The sequence below is a fragment of the Nipponia nippon genome, unplaced genomic scaffold, assembly GCF_047370975.1.
Source record: "Nipponia nippon isolate SJK-2023a ecotype South Korea unplaced genomic scaffold, ASM4737097v1 scaffold_1, whole genome shotgun sequence".
NCBI lineage: Eukaryota > Metazoa > Chordata > Aves > Pelecaniformes > Threskiornithidae > Nipponia > Nipponia nippon.
In genome coordinates, this window is record NW_028262290.1 from 41507742 (window position 1) to 41524854 (window position 17113).

General features: G+C 38.5%; 1 protein-coding gene across 1 annotated transcript; it reads right to left on the bottom strand.

Annotated features, from left to right (window-relative positions):
- Positions 1 to 771: 771 nt before the first annotated feature.
- On the bottom strand, positions 772 to 16501 carry UBXN2B (UBX domain protein 2B). Its single transcript, XM_087735551.1, has 9 exons — positions 16362 to 16501; positions 14112 to 14212; positions 11593 to 11664; positions 9872 to 10031; positions 9248 to 9325; positions 7739 to 7848; positions 7108 to 7245; positions 4614 to 4775; positions 772 to 2454 (listed from the first exon to the last, which is right to left on the bottom strand). The coding sequence occupies exons 1-9, from the start codon at positions 16482 to 16484 to the stop codon at positions 2292 to 2294; spliced, it is 1107 nt and encodes a 368-aa protein (XP_087591677.1). The 5' UTR covers positions 16485 to 16501; the 3' UTR covers positions 772 to 2291.
- Positions 16502 to 17113: the final 612 nt, after the last annotated feature.

Genomic DNA, 17113 nt, shown 5'->3' on the forward strand with positions numbered 1-17113 from the left:
GGCAAGTGACAGGATTATTACCTGTATTTCATGGAAGCTAAGAGGAACTCCCAAGAAGCTCAGCAGCCTTGCTGTGAGGGAAAGATCAACATCCTCTACCAAGTTCCTTCTCCTTTGTTTCAGTCTCCCTTCTCCCTTGTAGCCAGTCTTAACTGCATATCCACATAGGTCTGTATTCAAAGAACTGTTTTGTCCCAAAAATGCCTAGATGTTAGCTACAAGAATGAGAATTCAATGTTAATAAAAGGTATGACATAAAATTATGAGACAGAAGATTCTATAGGTTTTAAAGTACTGAGAAGCAGTGAAATATTTAAACACAAGCACTGATACATTTTCTTAGTGCTTGACAAAATAATGTCAACTACTGGGACCTTCAGTTACTGTCAGCTGCTACTGAACGCTAAAATTTACCAGGTATTTGAAACAAAGAGATTGTGATAATATGCAGTTGTGGGTTTTGGCATAAGAGGCAAAAATATAATTTAGTTAACCACTGTCCTTCACACATCAGTTTTTAGTTAATAATGATCTTCAGAAGTACTGGGCAATGTAACTTAACCTATATTCTGAACTGAAATGTGCCCAAACCACAGATTGCCCAAAACTGATATCACAATACTGGCTTTGGCCCTACATTTATATAGAGAAGTGTTAGTATATAAAATATATGTATAGTAAGTGTCCATTCCTTTCTGTTTAGGCTTAAATATTTGTCATGCAACACAATCACCACTTCATCACAACATAAATTGGGAAGAAAACAAGAAGTGTTGCCTATAGTCTTTTTAGCTTACAACTTTAATTACTTAGCACGTGAAATGAATTATAATTAAAATCATGCAAATATTCAGATTACAAAACAAAATACTTCAAATACAATTGCACGTTTAGAGTTTACTCAAATATCTACTTTGAGGTAAAAATGTAAGATTAATCAAATATACTGAGCAATTATAAGCTTAGCATAAATAAATAGGTATTGATATTTTCAGAATAAAATAATCAGTGAAAACAGCGTTTTTAACACATATCAGTACAAGAGACACAGCCCATTTACCCTCCTTCAGAGTGTGATCCACTCATCTGATATAAAGCCACAAATACTATAAAAATGCATACTACTAAAGCACAGCAGCCAGTTCGCCCATAACGTGAGATTCCTACCTGCATACTGCAGTGTAGGGCCAAGTTATTTGAAAAAATATATAATTTCAAAGATAAGGGGTTTAATTATACAGCTTCCAAACAAGTATAGCAAAAGCTGCACAACCAGATCCCCACGGAATATTACAAAATGCCTTTGGCCAAAATTCCAAATATAAAGACCTGAAATTCAGGTCAAAAATACACGACCAATTAACATATCTACTTTTGTGCATGCAAGTGACAGCATAAACAAGTTCTGTGTTTGTGCACCTCTATTGTTTTTGTTTGGGATTATTTAAGTAACTGTTCATCTGAAGAATCATTTAGCTGCACAGGGTTCAACTGCATATTCAAGTTCAAAGTGACCACAGGCCTACTCTCATGAAATCTAAATCACAGCATTTCTCCAGGTGACAGTGGTCTCTCCCATTTCTCTAACTTCAAGAAGAAAAAAATTCATACTTATTTTCACCACAAGTAGAACAACTAGGATACAAATTAAAACAATCTGTTACAGTCTGCAATAGCCAAGATTTGCATGTCCTGAACTGATTCACTCATATGAGCAACTATACAGGGAAAATTACATAAAAACTAGAATACAAATATACTGCACCATGAAACACTACAAACAGAATATACAAAAATTATATTAGGGCATTAATTATCTGTCAACGTATTAAACAGAACACCTTAATATTAATACCGCTTGGAAGGTAAACTTTAACCTACAGGCTAAGTTTTCAAATGGCTGTTTGTCAATGCAGCATAAAACATTTCCATAGTGCAAATCTTACCCACTGTATGAAAGATACTGTCCCCTTCAGAAAAATGCTTCTCCCCCCACCCCCCTCAAAATAATGAAGTCAAAGTCATATCTCATTTCACATTTAGTACAAGATGTGGTTTGAAACATACTAACATAGGGAAGCTTAATTTAAACACTGAAAAAAGGTTGAACAATGTTGAGAAATTAAAATAAAAAAGTTAGATATGCTATTGCTGGAAGACATGAAACCCAAAAATCTGATCCGTGAAAGTGGGGGAATAAAAAGACACTGATCTTTCCTTTTTTTCATCTGTTGGAAACATATTGTATGACAATACAGCACACTCCCTATATTGTACCAACAACTGTAAGATTACTTTAATTGCTGAAGAATCACAGTGTTAAGAATATCTGCTTCTTGTAGTGTCAGGCTTTCATCTGTTAGCTCTTTATTTGGAAAGGTAGTCACAAGAACAAAATCAGTTGTTGCAAATGCTGGACGGGACTGGATAATGAAATCTCGAATATCCTTAATCCTGTGGAAAGGATATGGACATGAAAACTATGTATGATTCAATTTTGACATACATCTCTGAACATTAATATCATCAGAGAACACACAACCTTCTAACAGACTAAACCATTTAATATGTCCTATTGATTTTAGATTTCCATTTGATCCAGATGACTAATCGTTGTAGCCTAGAATTTTTTACTTCTTGCATACAAAACCTGAAAAATTAAAATGAATGTTGCTTGTTTTCTGAAATAACAGAAATAAAATTTGTAACACAGAAGTATATTGCAAACTGATGCTTAGCATAGGAAGTCAAGTACTTTCAACACCAGCTGTCAAAAATTTCACTATTAATTAGTATATTTCAAAAAGGCTAAATTATTAATGGAAAGAGATATCTTAAAATATATGGTGACAGTGATGAAAAAGCAGAGGGGAATTATTAATAGCAAGAGGTTTCCCCTACTTTCACTTGGCATTGAATTTCTGAACAACAGTTCATAAAACAATCACATCACCAGTATAACAAGAACAATTTAGTTTTACAAGACATGGATGAAAAATAAATAACATTTTACAGATAAAACTGAAATTTGAGATTTCTCAGCTAAGACAGTAAGCTGAGAATAAATCTTTGAAGATCTATTGTAACTAATAAGTAGGCAGATTTACTGTAGCCAAATAAGCAGGGACTTCAACTTTCTATCAGTCTTCAAGGCTTATGACACAAGCAATGCACTCTAGTAGCTGACTTTGATCATACATATGGCAAGGATAACTAAAGAGATCCACATCCAAGAGAAAGTTAATAATGATTAAAATAAGCTTCTGTCAACACGCCCTTGGTTACAGATGTTACTGGGAAAATACCACTTCTACTTTTTCATGCAGGCAAAAGAAAACACATCGTGGCTACAGAGGCTCCTGATGAGCCCCACTGTTTATCCAAGTCACTTCTCCAGCATGTGCTGTGAAGAAAGGATCTAAGCCTGTACTATCAGGTCTGCTAAAATATGGGAAATTATTGCTGTATCTTCCTCCCTATTGGCATCTCAGCTAAAATTGCCTCATTGTGGTCTATGTATGTTGTCAGGTGAAGAAAGCTGCACATTGGCTCTGCCCTTATTCTGGGCCAGAAGGAAAAAAAGGAAACGGGTGAACTCTCCATGTAACAATATTAACATGGAATTGGGTCCATGCTGAGAACACCTCCAAGGCAGGATTCAAGCTCAGTTTCAGCTGTATTCTAACACAATGGTGCAGACTTCAGACCAGGGCTGGCTTGAACCCTGCCTGCTGTGAAGCGTGGGTGGAACTACTGCCCAAATCTCTGCCCTCTGCCCAAAGTTCTCTCAGCCACGCAGTGCAAAGTAGAGCTTTGCAGAACCTTGCACTAACACAACCTCTCAGGCAAATAAATGGGGTTGGCCAACACCATTTGTGGCAATGCCCTAACAATGTCAACAGAACTGATGGCAAGCCCTAACCAGCAAACTAACAGATCTAAAAAACCCATCAAGTTCACGTGCTGCCAGTTCCTAGGAGATGACCACCCAAAACAAAACAAAGGTTGGTTCTCAGTATTATGTCCAGCCTACATGCTAGAATTGCAAGTGAGTATGTTATGTCCATACACCCTTCGGCATAAGGGCTGCAGTCTACACTTACAACCTGTGTCTTTAGTCATAGTCTCAAGTATAACAAGGTAGAAAGCTGGAGCTCTCAATTATGGGCCAAAGCATTTCTCTGCCTGTAATGTGGACTATATTCCAATTCAGACTGTACTCCAAAACACCTTGCAATAAAGTGCCTTCACAGAGTCATCCAAGTCAGCCACATGCTCCTCCCAAGAAGGACCCAGGATTGGGATGACTACATAGCAAGGCTGTCCAGATTTCGGTTGCCCTGAGAACAGTTAGGGCTGGTACCATGTCCTTACAAATCACAGGACATAACTGGTCATGAAAGTTTGTGGCTTTGCAGTTATCAAATATTTTGTGTTTCCAATTACAGAATTTTGCTCTGAATTTACCGGTTATGAAAAAGAGATAGAGCTATAACATTTCAGTGGAGCTGTATTTTTCCTCTTTTTGCTGTCTTGCTGATATTCATTTAAGGACAAAACACAAATTCATCGCAATAGTTATGGTTACCTGCATTGATGCAAAATCAATTTACCTGTGTGTTTGATTAAATCTTTGTATTAATCGGCTTCCATCTGCTAATCTAATTTGAATTTTAGTTGCTGGCATGGAATCATCAATCAGAACAGGCGCATTAAGAATGGATTTCTCCTCCTCCTCTGGGGAAGAAGGTGTGCTGACTATTTCAGGTGTAAGGCTAGAGGATTAAAAAAAAAACACAAACCCAGATGTTACTAATGCAGTCAGACCAGAACAGAATAATATTTCAGTTGCCTTTTTCATTGAATGACTACCATGTATAGCTACTACAAATGAGCAATGAAAATCCTCTCAAAGTTATCTGAACTAAGTACAAATACAGCTTTTTAAATAGATACACAAATAATGCTTTCGTAGTTTCTTGTCAATGATTGCAATATTTCATATTTATTTTTCTTATAACTGTGCATATCATTACATTTGCATGATTTAAATACGTAATCAAGTACAAACAAAACCATCTTTTTTTATGCTTACAGAGCATGAAATGATACTAAAGATTTATATATCGTACCTTATGGACTATATTAAAAAATAATCATGCACTATTGTACTGCATTGAACTGATCCAAACTGCTTTAGTAATCGCTTTCAGGAGCACTACTTTATGATTCCAGGCATCCCACACACACCTTTTAGAGCACAAATGATACGGACAGGTAATTGATATCACCACATAGTAAGCTTGGAGTTTTTTACATTTAGTATAGAAGTAATATAAATCTGATTGGAGATAACCATTTGGCTACCCCTTTCATTGCTTACATACCTGAGACTTCATAAGCTACTGAAACAAACAAAAATGCCACACAACAGGTGTGCACATTTTCTTATATACAGAACCTCCTCTCTTCCCTATTTTCTTTAATCATCTTAGCAAGTGCTCAAGTGAAGAAGTTATTATATACAATTGTTCCCTATGTCACTCCTACCAGAGCTCACCACCTTCTCAGTTTTACTAAGCATATCTCCTCATTTTTAAAAAGATGAAATCTAGATTGGAAACAGCTAAGAATCATTTATTGAATTAAATTACTTGCAGAAGCACACCACTAATACCTTTTTTTTTGGCAACAAAACATATTACATGAATAAATGCAATCACGAACAGAAACCTAGAAGTATTTACAATTCAACAGCTAATATCAAGTCAGCTGGAAAAGATGCTATAAAGCCTGTAATTGTTATGTGAAAAAGCTGATGATTGGCAGAGTTGAGGTCACATTACTGTTTACTCTTACTGACTGCCTTAAGCTGAACAGAGATTATGCACTTTTGGACAAAGTAGTCTGAAATGTTCAGTCACAAGAATTAATTTTGGCACATTATATATCAGTTCAATTGAATTATACACATTAGAGCTCTAACGGCATCAGCCTACTCTTGCACCAGGACAGCAAATGAAACAGAACCAGGTATAAGCTTTTCTAAATCATTAAATTTCAGATTTTTTACTACATTTATGAATTTTATACTGTAGTTGGAGATAACGCTAGAACTGGAGGAAGTGGGAGCTGCAGTCAGAGGTTAAAAGTTGAGTCCCTCCTCTTCCACAATCCAGGCTTTGCAGTATTATTTCATCTAGGTGAGCATGTACAATTTCTCTGGTTGGTTGTTTTTAAAAAAACAGCTCCTACTACAGACTTTTTGCGGCATCATTTGAAGTTTTAATCAAATCCTAGTAAAAGTTGAGAGATTTTGATACAACTTATTGCTCATTTATTTTGGATCAAATTAAAAAAAAAATTGTCAAATTATTTCTCTTTCTTAAAGCTAATAGACTTGTCTTGTATAACTTCTAGTGAGTGACTCTTTGCAAAGTTCTATTTCAGGACAGTATTTCTGCTGCTTCATTTCAGAAAAAATAGCTGAGTTGCTCCCATACAAAAATACTTTCCATCTGCATTAAGCCAAGCATCAGCCATATTGTTGCAGTAGCATCTCCTGTTCCCTTTGTGATGATCCCAGCAGTAAAAGACAACATGTACTGCAGTTAAGCCAGAGCAGAGTATGTCCTTACTGGCCAGTATCATATCATGACTAAGTTCTGCCTGTTCCTCGCTATAATAGGGAAAATTATTTGGATCTGTTTCCTCTATCCAGCGATTTTTCTCATGAAGTTTGTATAGTGCTAATCACCTTTCAGCCTCCTTTGCTCCCATTTTAAACACAGCTGAAGTTAAAAAAGAATTATAGGCAAAATTACATGCAAGAACAGGCGGAGAAATCTCACGGTCACAACAAAGCTCAAAGTATCTAACAAATCTATGAGCAGTTCCAGGACATAGGACTAAGACTTAACTTTTTTTTAAGATTAAATATAACTTCCATGATTCCTGGTGACTCTGTGAAATCAGGGTTGAGACTTGTGGCACAATTGGCATATTGCTTTTGTCATCTGATTAGCTTCTCCAACAGTCTCCTAATTGATTAAAATCCACTTCTGAAATAGCATATGAACACACAACAGAAAACCTAGTGTTTTTTACCTTCCAAGTTTTTGCCCTTCTCCACTGAAAGCTTTGAATCGCAGTCTAGGCTTCACATATTCCTGTTCTTGGTGGTCTTCCATATCCAAATTAACCTGGCCACCATGAACAAGTCGCTGCAGTTCCACAGGAATTTCCCTTAATTACAAAAATAAAAGTTTCCCAATTATGTTCTGAACTGCCATATAAAATTACACTAAAACCTTGTACAGTACAGTATGACACTATTAATATGTTTACTTTAAAAGTCATCGATGTCCAAATTGATTTCATCCCAAAATAACAGATAAAATGAATAACTAAAAAGGAAGAGAAGAAAAAAAAAATATCAGTGATCTGACAGTCAAAACCTAGAACATACTGACAGCCAAAACCTAGAATGTGCTAACAAAACATGTGAAACTGACAGCTGTCTGTAGCAAGTAGCATTCAGAGTTAAACCACCAGAAGGAACCGAAGTGCTCCAAATTTTAAAATGCCCCATGCATCTGATGACAAATACAGAACATATTTTATGGGTGGAAGCAGAGAAGAAGCCTGAAGCTTTTAATAATTATAAACATGTGGAGAAAGCATTTTTCGTCACTTCACTTGAAAGCCATAGCTCAAAAAAGTTGCCATTTTAACTTACCCTCTTTTAACAGACTCAAGAAACTGAGCATTTGTTGGGTCTGAATAGGATCTCAATTCGCCATCATCTAAACTGAAGCCATTCCTCCATAGTTTCAGCAAAATTTGAACCTACGAAGCAAAAATGGTGAAATAAAAAAAAAAAAAAATGAAGATAGACAAATACGGTATTTCAATTTCATACAGACTAGTTATAGAATTTTTATGTATACTTAACCGATTTTGTAGCAGACCACAAACAAGATGCAAATGACAAAAGAACTGCACTGTAACTATCATTCTTAGAATCCTCTAAAAAAGCAAATAATAGTTAGAGACGATCTACTTCAAAACCACTTTTACACTTGAGGAAAAAGAATCTCTTAATTTGCTATCCATGACATAACAGATGATACACAGTGCCTGTGGAGTGATCTTCACAGTGTTCCAACTAGTTTTAAAAAGCAGGAGACATTTCTTGTTGATAAATTAAGAAATAAATCCATAAAATTACAAATTGCTGCTGATACAGTTATAGCAAAAACTATTCCTCCCTGAAATTATTACATGCTGAGCTCCAATAAAGTTGATACTAGCTCCATTCAGTTCAAATGCTGAGAATCCTGGTAACCAGCCTCCTTCACTCCCTTCTTAATTTGCTGCATGCCTGTACCTCCAGCCAGAGCCTTTCACCTTCAGAGCCTGCACCTCTCTTCTCTGCAACTAATGCCTTGCAGTCCAGCACATCTAGGTGGCCCTAGCCAGTAAAACTGACCTTCCCTTAGAGAACTCTCCTTGCCCCCAGTTATGGTAACCCCACTGCAACAGGCTTTTGGCTCAGTATAGCCGACCATTATGTAGAAGGTAGAAGGATTACTTAAGAGGGTAGAAGGTAGCAGCTCCTGCTGTGACATGACAGCCCCGCCCCCCCCCCCCCCCCCGAACCACATCTTTTGGCCTGACATTTCTTGGTTTTGTTTCTAGATAACATTTGCTCTAGCCATTCACATGAATGGCAAAGTGTAGAGAACTTTGGGTTTTTTCCCCCTTTTCTCCCTCAATTCTTGCCTTTTAAGAGAGAGGAGAGAAAGGGCAGACAATTTTCCAAAAGCCTCTAACTGGCTGCTTCACCATTCCTGGAATACATCCATGCCTTCCAGTTTGAGACTGGCTACTTTGCAAGCCACAAGAAGAAACAATTCCTAACCTAAGAGGATTAAAATGTTAGCACAGGTAAGAGAAGGCAGAACAACAGCTGAAGGAAAGTAATTGAAAGGAGTGTTTGCTAAGAATTTCCAAGTAATTTACATCAGAAAATTCCACAATGGAGACCTTAGAGGTATCCAATGAACATCTGTCCCCTGTGGACACTTTTCACTTTAACAACTTCTACTTAACACATATCTAATATTTAGATATTAGTTTTTCCTTATAGACATAGTTACAGTAATACTGGCATTTCAAGCTGTGAACAGGATTAAGCCGATATCTGTTGGAGATTCTGTTTCCTGCTATTCAGAATTTTACTTACATCTTGATTTTCTCCATATATGTATTCAGAGTGCTTTTGTGATGAGTCACCCAACCTATATCCACCACCAGAAAATGACTGGAAAAAAAATACATAGAAAAGCTTATTGAAATAAATATCTGAAACAGTTTATTACAATTCCTACCTAGGTGCAAATAAAAGCATCAGCAAGCTTGCTTCTGTGATAAAAAGCAAATACACTGTTCTAACTTGTATATTTTCTAAGTGGAAAATCATACCTAGTAACCATAATCAGGCTAAGCAGGCTTTATGCGATGCATTTCAGTTTCTAATCTGTACACTTTTTCAAACATTAGTAATTCAACAGATAAGAGATTTTGATTGGGATGCAACTGCTGTTTATTTTTTTTTTAAATCAATTTTAATTAAAAATAAAGCAAGTCATTCCAGTTCAGGTTGATTTCTAATGATTTCTCCTGAAATTGTGTGATTCCTCCCCACTTTATTTTCTAGAGCAAGCTATTTGAGCACAGATAATACACAACTGTGTCGATCAAATCCTCTGCAACCTCGCAATCCACAAAGAGGCGTATTTGCTCTCATATGGTTAGAGTGTCAGAGACACTAGTGTAAATAGAGAACAAAACATCTTTTAACTTTTACCTTAGCTTTACTGAAATCACCAGATGCTCTTGAGGCTTCATCTAATGGGACAGCCCCATGTTCTTTTGCTTCTTTGAAGAGTTCGGCAACAATTTTACTCGGATTATGAGAAGCCCCAGAAATCTGTAATCCTCTATATTCCGAGTCACCTGAATAAAATCTTCAGAATAGTAATGTTCATAAGCAACAACGCTCTAAATGACAAGCATAATTTTCCTCTTCCCATCAAAAGAAAATAAATTAACGAACAAAGGGCCAAATTTGGCACAAAAGCTTTTCATTCTGATCACAGAAATGTTCCACTTGGTTCTGACCTTCCCAACAATCCAAGAAGCACTAGTCCAAAGACATTTCACTAACAAAACTACCAAGGTGCCTTCTGGAACAGATCCCAGAGGTTAGGGCCCAAGGCTGTATGTTTAAGTGAACACAGTCCTGATGCACCTGTGGCTTTATACACCTCATGTTATGTGGATGCTGCCTGCTCCCAGAAAGACCAATTTCCTCAGGGGTGTCCTGTGCCTGGGACTGTGCCTGGGCTGATGAGAATACAGATTCACAACGAACACTGCCTTGGTAGAAGAAGCATAAAACTGTTGTTGGAAAACCTGAACAGTGCCACAATTTGATCTTTTAATTTAAAGATCTAGTATACTTCCATTCCTGCCAATATTACAAATGGCAAGTTTTTAATAAATTTATTTAGCCTTTCAAGACATTTAAAAATCTCCAGAAACTGCTGTGACAGCTAATGTGTGTTGTTCTTCTTCAACAGAGCCCCATTTCTAGCTCTTGAAGATAAAAGGTTAAACTACAAATAATTCGGTTCAAAACTGTATCTGTTTGATTATTAAGATTGAGATAATCCTTGAGGAAGGCACTATAAATCTCTAAATACCAATGGAATAGATTCTGTTAAAAAAAAAAAAATATCTGTATATAAATACAAAACCTGGCAAACCTGAGAGCGTTTTGTCTTTGATTACAAGAAGCATTAATAACTAATAAAATAAGTACTTTCTACTTTCCTTAACTTTTTCACTTAACCACTTGGGGCAAGGCAAATCAATTAATCCATGTGAATCTGTCTCTCAGGTCAGTGACTTCAAAATGCTGTTGATTCCACCATATTTTACAATTACCCTAAAACAGTAGTGCGTATGAAGGTGCTGTACAATCATACTGCTTTTATGATGTCACATAACTGGCAATCCCTTAGTATCATCTGTCCTTGGTACACTTGGTATTTATTATCCCAATTGCCATTTATATGGAAGATCTTTAATTATTATATTTAAAAGAATGATAGTGGTAAGGAGACGAAACAAGAATTTTCATCAGAATTTGCATTCAAGAAAGAAAGGAAGTATTCAAATATTTGAGTAATGGATACACAGAGTGATTCAGGATATTTGAGGAAAGGCAAAAAGCTTTTGAGTCCAAGTGTAAGTTACAACCTTTACATCCATACAGTCACATGTTAAGGCATTTACAGGTCCTAGATCACTACAGCCTGATTCTGCGGAATACAGTTTTACTACAGCAATGCACAGCTAACACTTACTCTAATAACTCACATAGCATCTCTGTAGTTACTAGCTCTTTGCAGGAGACTTAGCTCACATGCATTTTGAAAAACAGGGGGGAGCAAAGTATGAATGTCATCAAAAAAACCAATTACTTTCACAATTGTTAAATGAATTTTTTTGTTCTAAAAATACCTTTGGTTTTCTTTGTCATCGCTCATGCTTCTCTCTGGTTTTCTCAACCTTCTAAGAGAATCAATTTTAAGACTGCCAAGAGAATAAAAGAAAAAGTTTGAAGAAGGCTGGTACATACACTTCACTAAGTACTTCATACCTAACTTCTGAAACTACTTGTTTTTTAAAAAATAAGGATACCAAGGTGTTGGGGTTTTTTTTGTTCTCACCATACTTTTTTTGCCAAAGTACATAGCCATGAATGCTTCTCAGTGAATAAACAGGAAAGGGCATGTGCATGACAGCCATTCTGCAATAACAGTCGGACTAGATGATCCCTGTAGGTCCCTTCCAACTGAACTATTCTATTGTATTCTGGCATAGGTTATGCAGAATTCTGCTTTACGCCTCTGGTAGTCCGATAGATAACACAGGTAAAGTGCAAGCTCAACAGCCGTTTCAGAATCCAGCTTACCAGAATTAATTACACTTCAAATTCTTTCCACATTTTAGCTGTTTTTGTCAAACGGTAAGTTGCCTAGCAAAGTCAACATTGGCTTTCTTTGATGTCCTGGAGCCCCTGTCTATGAGGATCGTAGAAACCAAAAAGTAGTAGTTTTCACTTCTATTTTACACAATTTTAAAAACACGCTAAATGGCAACATCACAAAGACTTTTGAAAGACGATTAAAATGCAGAATTAGATTCTGTTTTACGATAGTGTAGATCGATAAGCTACCACAAGACAAGCTAGGGTCGTTAGCTTGCAAAATGCCAGGAAAAGCTGTACAGATATATGCTCTTATCCTGCAGTACTTGATGATAAAATTCACTAATGCAAGATGTATATGAGGTAGCCAACCACCATGGGATAAGAACATACATACAATCTGCTACATGAGCAATGGCAGATCACTAGTTCAGATTTATGCAATTTGTCTGATTACCTTTGAAATCAAAGTGTAGCAGAGCAGGCCATCGCTTTTTTAAGTATCAGTGTTGATAAAACAATGTAATTCTGTATCCCAGTGAAGAATCTGCTTCTTATTACTATCTTAGAAAAAAAATGTATTGTTATGGACTTAGGTCATGGGCACTAGAAACACTTTAATCTCTTTTATTTTCTTCCTTTGTTGCACTGTAGGTTTTGTGGTGCTTGTATTTTTGTGCCAATAGTCTTAAATTTCTTAAAGGAGCTTACACAGCATGATAGCATATATAATATCGCGTTTGTTCCAGCAGGGCCCAGAGACATTCTTCTATACCTGCAATTGTGGAAGGCAAGCCGAGTAGATGACTTCAAGAGCAGCACTATGTTTCCTTGCAATTAATACACTGCTCATCTGAGAGCAAAGTGAATTCTATTAAAAAAAAAAAAATTTGTCATTTTGGATACCATGCAAATAGCAGCCATCTCGTCTTTCTCAGACAGATTCCAGTACAATTGCCAACAGCTATCACACTGAAGTATTCGATACTGTATTGCAGCTCTTCCTTCAGTTGGAGTGGGAAGTTGTAACTTCATGATATGTATTGGTAAATGGAGCTGTTTGCTTTATGTAACTGATTAGTCAACTTCGGTGGTTTTACCAAAACAATCAAAAAACTCACCAAAAAAACTATTCTTTGCCAAGTGCCACATATTGTGCTAAAATCCCTCTTCCTGAAGATCTGCATTTGCAGATGCACTTGAAGCATGGCTCTGGTGACTAAGAACTTTTCTGCTGCTTAACCTCCTTTAAAACAGAGATCCATATTGGCAGCAGCGATTGAAAGACAAGCCAAATGCAAGACTTGTTACGGTATCACTGACAGTATTGATTTAAAGACTTCTTTAAAACAATTTAAATAAAAATTAATTAAAAATGGGCATGATTCCTTTATAAAAAATTTAAAACTACATTGAATCTTCAAACGCTACGTGAACTGCAAGCATCACAGGCCAGCAAAACTTGGATTTATACATAAATACACATCTTTTCTTCCACCTACCAAAACCAGACAAATTCATTAAGAAGCCCTTCTTGTATCTCTCACCCCGTATGAGCCTACTAATGAACTTACTAAAAATTTTTTAAATGAGTATTTGTCTCTTCAGGTTAGTTACTTAAATAGTACTGACTTAAGTACAACACTCAAAGCACCTCACTTGCCAAGTTTCACACAAACTACTAATTTGTTGAATTTTGAAGAAGCAAAGAACTGCAGTATTTTTCCAATACAGCAAATTTCCAAATTCTATCTGCGTAAACAAAGAGCAACACTGCATTTCACTTACAGTATCTTAATTTTATCTTAGCAGAAGTGGGTTTAAAGTGTTTTGCACTACCATGTAGCACAAAGGCTCCTAAATAAATACAATTTAAAAAGCATTCTGAGAAGACACAGACTATGCGCTATTACAGGGATTCACAATTCCCGATTATGAACTGCTGTAGGTCGCCTTTTATACAAGGAGGAGATCAAGTAAGTATGACCAAGTTTTGTGAGCTAATACAGTACCTATTCAACACATTGCTGAAGTACAAAGCACATCTTACCTCTGTGACGTTTTTGTGTTACTGATCCTTGTAGTTGTTGGTTTGTCAGGACACAATGACTGCCTTTTAGCTTCATCTTCGTACAACTCTGCCAAGGCCAACTGTAGGAAACAGAAGTCTTTATACAAGTCTTGTAACTCTAGAACTACATATGGAACAGAAATAAGAAAAAAACTCATGCAAAATCTCCAGAAAATTAGAAACATCAACATGAGTAACCCCAACTACTTCTCTAAATTCAACTTCCTTTCTGCTTTATGAAAAAAAACACATGATGCTTAATGCCATTGTGACTTGGAACTTGTACTCTGCTTTCATTCGGTTCACACTGCATCACTAGCTACATTCAGCTTGTATTAGATTCAGAACCACAAGAGTATATACACACATATATATTAAGCATCATCTCATTAATGTTAATAAATTGAAATAAAGTTGCTAGGTATCCTTCTGATAAGATTGGGAAGCAAATAATAAATTTTACAAACATTTTACACAGAAATGGAAAAAAATGTAACTCAAATAAGCCTGTACTAGAATTAAGATCCAATTCAGCCTTGCTGGCTTGAATTCAAGACATCATTGCAAATACTTTAAAAAAAAAAAAAAGGGGGGGGGGGTTTCACAAAGGTTCCCCAAATGCTGCCATATCACTGGCAAGTTCATTTTTAGGAATTTGTGTGAGGCACATCTAATGTAATTTTTAGCAATCTTACTTTTGTCCTGAATAATACTCTACTTTGTCAAATCATCCTTAATTTTGTACCCAAACCATTTTGTTCACACTATGCAAGTGATATGAACATTTTGTCATACATACCAGAATGGGTACTAGGCTACAATTTCATTACAGTTTTATGTAGAAGGAATACACACTAAAATAAAATGAAACATTATCCGTCCTTCAAAACACACTGCTATGAACACAGGATATTAATCCCATATTATTGTGAGGCATTTTCTGCAGGGGAAAAATACGAGCTGAGGAATCACACCCATTAAGAAAATTAAACTGAGTAACGAGACAGCTCAATAAAAACACTGCAGACCTCCATTCTATCTGAAGATACAAGCAAATATCTTTTAGATATGTAAATCTGATGGGGTAAGTCATAGACAACAAGTCCATAAGCAGACACTAAAAGAACAGGCAAAGATCTACCTCATACCATCCCTAATCCAACGACTGAGGGATGCTGAGGGAGTGTAAAAAGGCATGGTCGGGCTTCTGTACATTCCTTATACCGCATCTCTTATCGTGCCATAACAAACCAAGTACTGAGCTAGACGGATGGATGGATGGATGGATGGATGGATGGATGGTCAGCTACTCTGACCCAGGTGGGTACCTTCTTTGTTTTTTAACATTTTATCAATAATCGTCTACCCAAAATGCCTGTCTGCATCAGTTGACCAACTGAAGACCTTACAAACCAGAAGTTACTGTTACATATTGTAGCAAAGTTAATCACAACAAGAACCTACGAAAATCCCAAACAGTAATCAAGAAAAAGAAAACTATATCCATCTTTCTCTGTTAATTACACACAATTAAATAAAACAGGGGGAGTTTGAGTTATTAAAAGTTTCACTTGTTTTCCAATCAACTTGTTGCTAAAATATTTTGAACCTTCATACAGTTTCAAAGTCACACACAAAAAAGGAACACTGCTAAAAGTGTCTGCAATTAAGCACTTAAGTACCAATGCTGAGTTACATTTGTGATCAAAATCCCTCGAAACTTTCCCCATGTAAACCTGGGAAAAAAATCTTGTCCTCAGCCTTACACCACCTTCGTGGTGTTTCCACGCGGGGAAGGACATTCCTACCACATAATCAGGAAATACAATGACGCCAAAATAACTTCAAGTCACAGCCAAAACCCAGCCACTGAAGCGTCGGGCGGGCCCCTCCATTCCCTGCCGAGGCGACCACCACACAGGCGGACCGCCCACCCCTTCCTAAAGGGCCTCGTCCTCTTTCAGAGGCCTCCTGTCCTGCCCTTCCCAGCCTCAGAAGAGCTGGGGAAGAAAGAAAAGAAGACGGCAGCCCCTGCTCTGAAGACCAGCCCCTCCTGCCCACTACTCGGCAGCCCCGACCTGCAACGAGAGGGGCAGGGAACCCGCGCACCGCCCGCTCCCCTCAGGGCGGCCCGGGGGAAGGCCGGGGCGCCCCCGAGGGGACACGGCTCTCCGCCCCGCCCCGCCCCGCCCCGCGGAGGGAGCGGGACGCCCATCCCCACCCGCTCACCTGCAAATCCCGGGCGCTGGGTGGGCGGCCGCCGCTGCGGGGCTGCCGATCCCTGCGGCCGCCGCTGGCCGCCGCGGAGACGTCCCCTTCCTGCTGCACGGGAGCTGCCCCGCCGTCCGCCATCTTCCGAGGGCGGTGGCGGCGGCCGAGGGGCGGGGCAGGGCGGGGCGGGGCGGGGCCAGAGCGGCGAGCTGCCATGGCAACGAGAGGAGCCGGCCCGGCGTAGCCCCGCCCACCGCGCCGTTTCCATGGGGACGGCGGGGGCCTACTACCACCGAGGGAGCTGGCCCCACGGGGCACGCGTGTGTGTGTCAGTGTGTCTGTCTGTCTGTCTGTGTGCCCTCAGCCCCGCTTGCCCAGCAGGGGTGTTGTGTGTGCCTGTCACCCTGGGCAGCAGGGGCCCAGCCCTGTCCCTCCCAGCGGGCACAAAGGGGAGAGTGGGTTTGCCCACGGCCTTCGCTCAGCACCTGGGATGGAGGAAGGCTTTGTCCACGGACAGGCCTGGGCCGGCCTGGGCCTTGGTGGAGGCTGCCAGCCCTCGCTCCGTGTGTCAGCCCAATGGCCAGGGTGTGCCTGTGGCACCGGGGAATTTCGCGCTCTACTTTTACATGCAAGGCTCTCTGCAGAGCTATGAAGAACCATTGGTGATGGCTAAAACCAAACTGGGTTGCTCACTTAAATGCTTAAGCAAACTCAGAGGAGAAAGCAATATCAGCCTGGCGTATGCCAACTCTTGAGCGCTCGCAGTGGTG

Bases quoted from the DNA above. Each gene is read 5' to 3' on its own strand.
- UBXN2B (XM_087735551.1), bottom strand. From the start codon at position 16,484: ATGGCGGACGGCGGGGCAGCTCCCGTGCAGCAGGAAGGGGACGTCTCC. The intron at 14,213-16,361 runs GTGAGCGGGTGG...TGTTTCCTACAG, and splicing joins CCAGCGCCCGGGATTTGCAG to TTGGCCTTGGCAGAGTTGTA. The intron at 9,326-9,871 runs GTAAAAGTTAAA...TTTTTTTTCCAG, and splicing joins GTGATTTCAGTAAAGCTAAG to TCATTTTCTGGTGGTGGATA.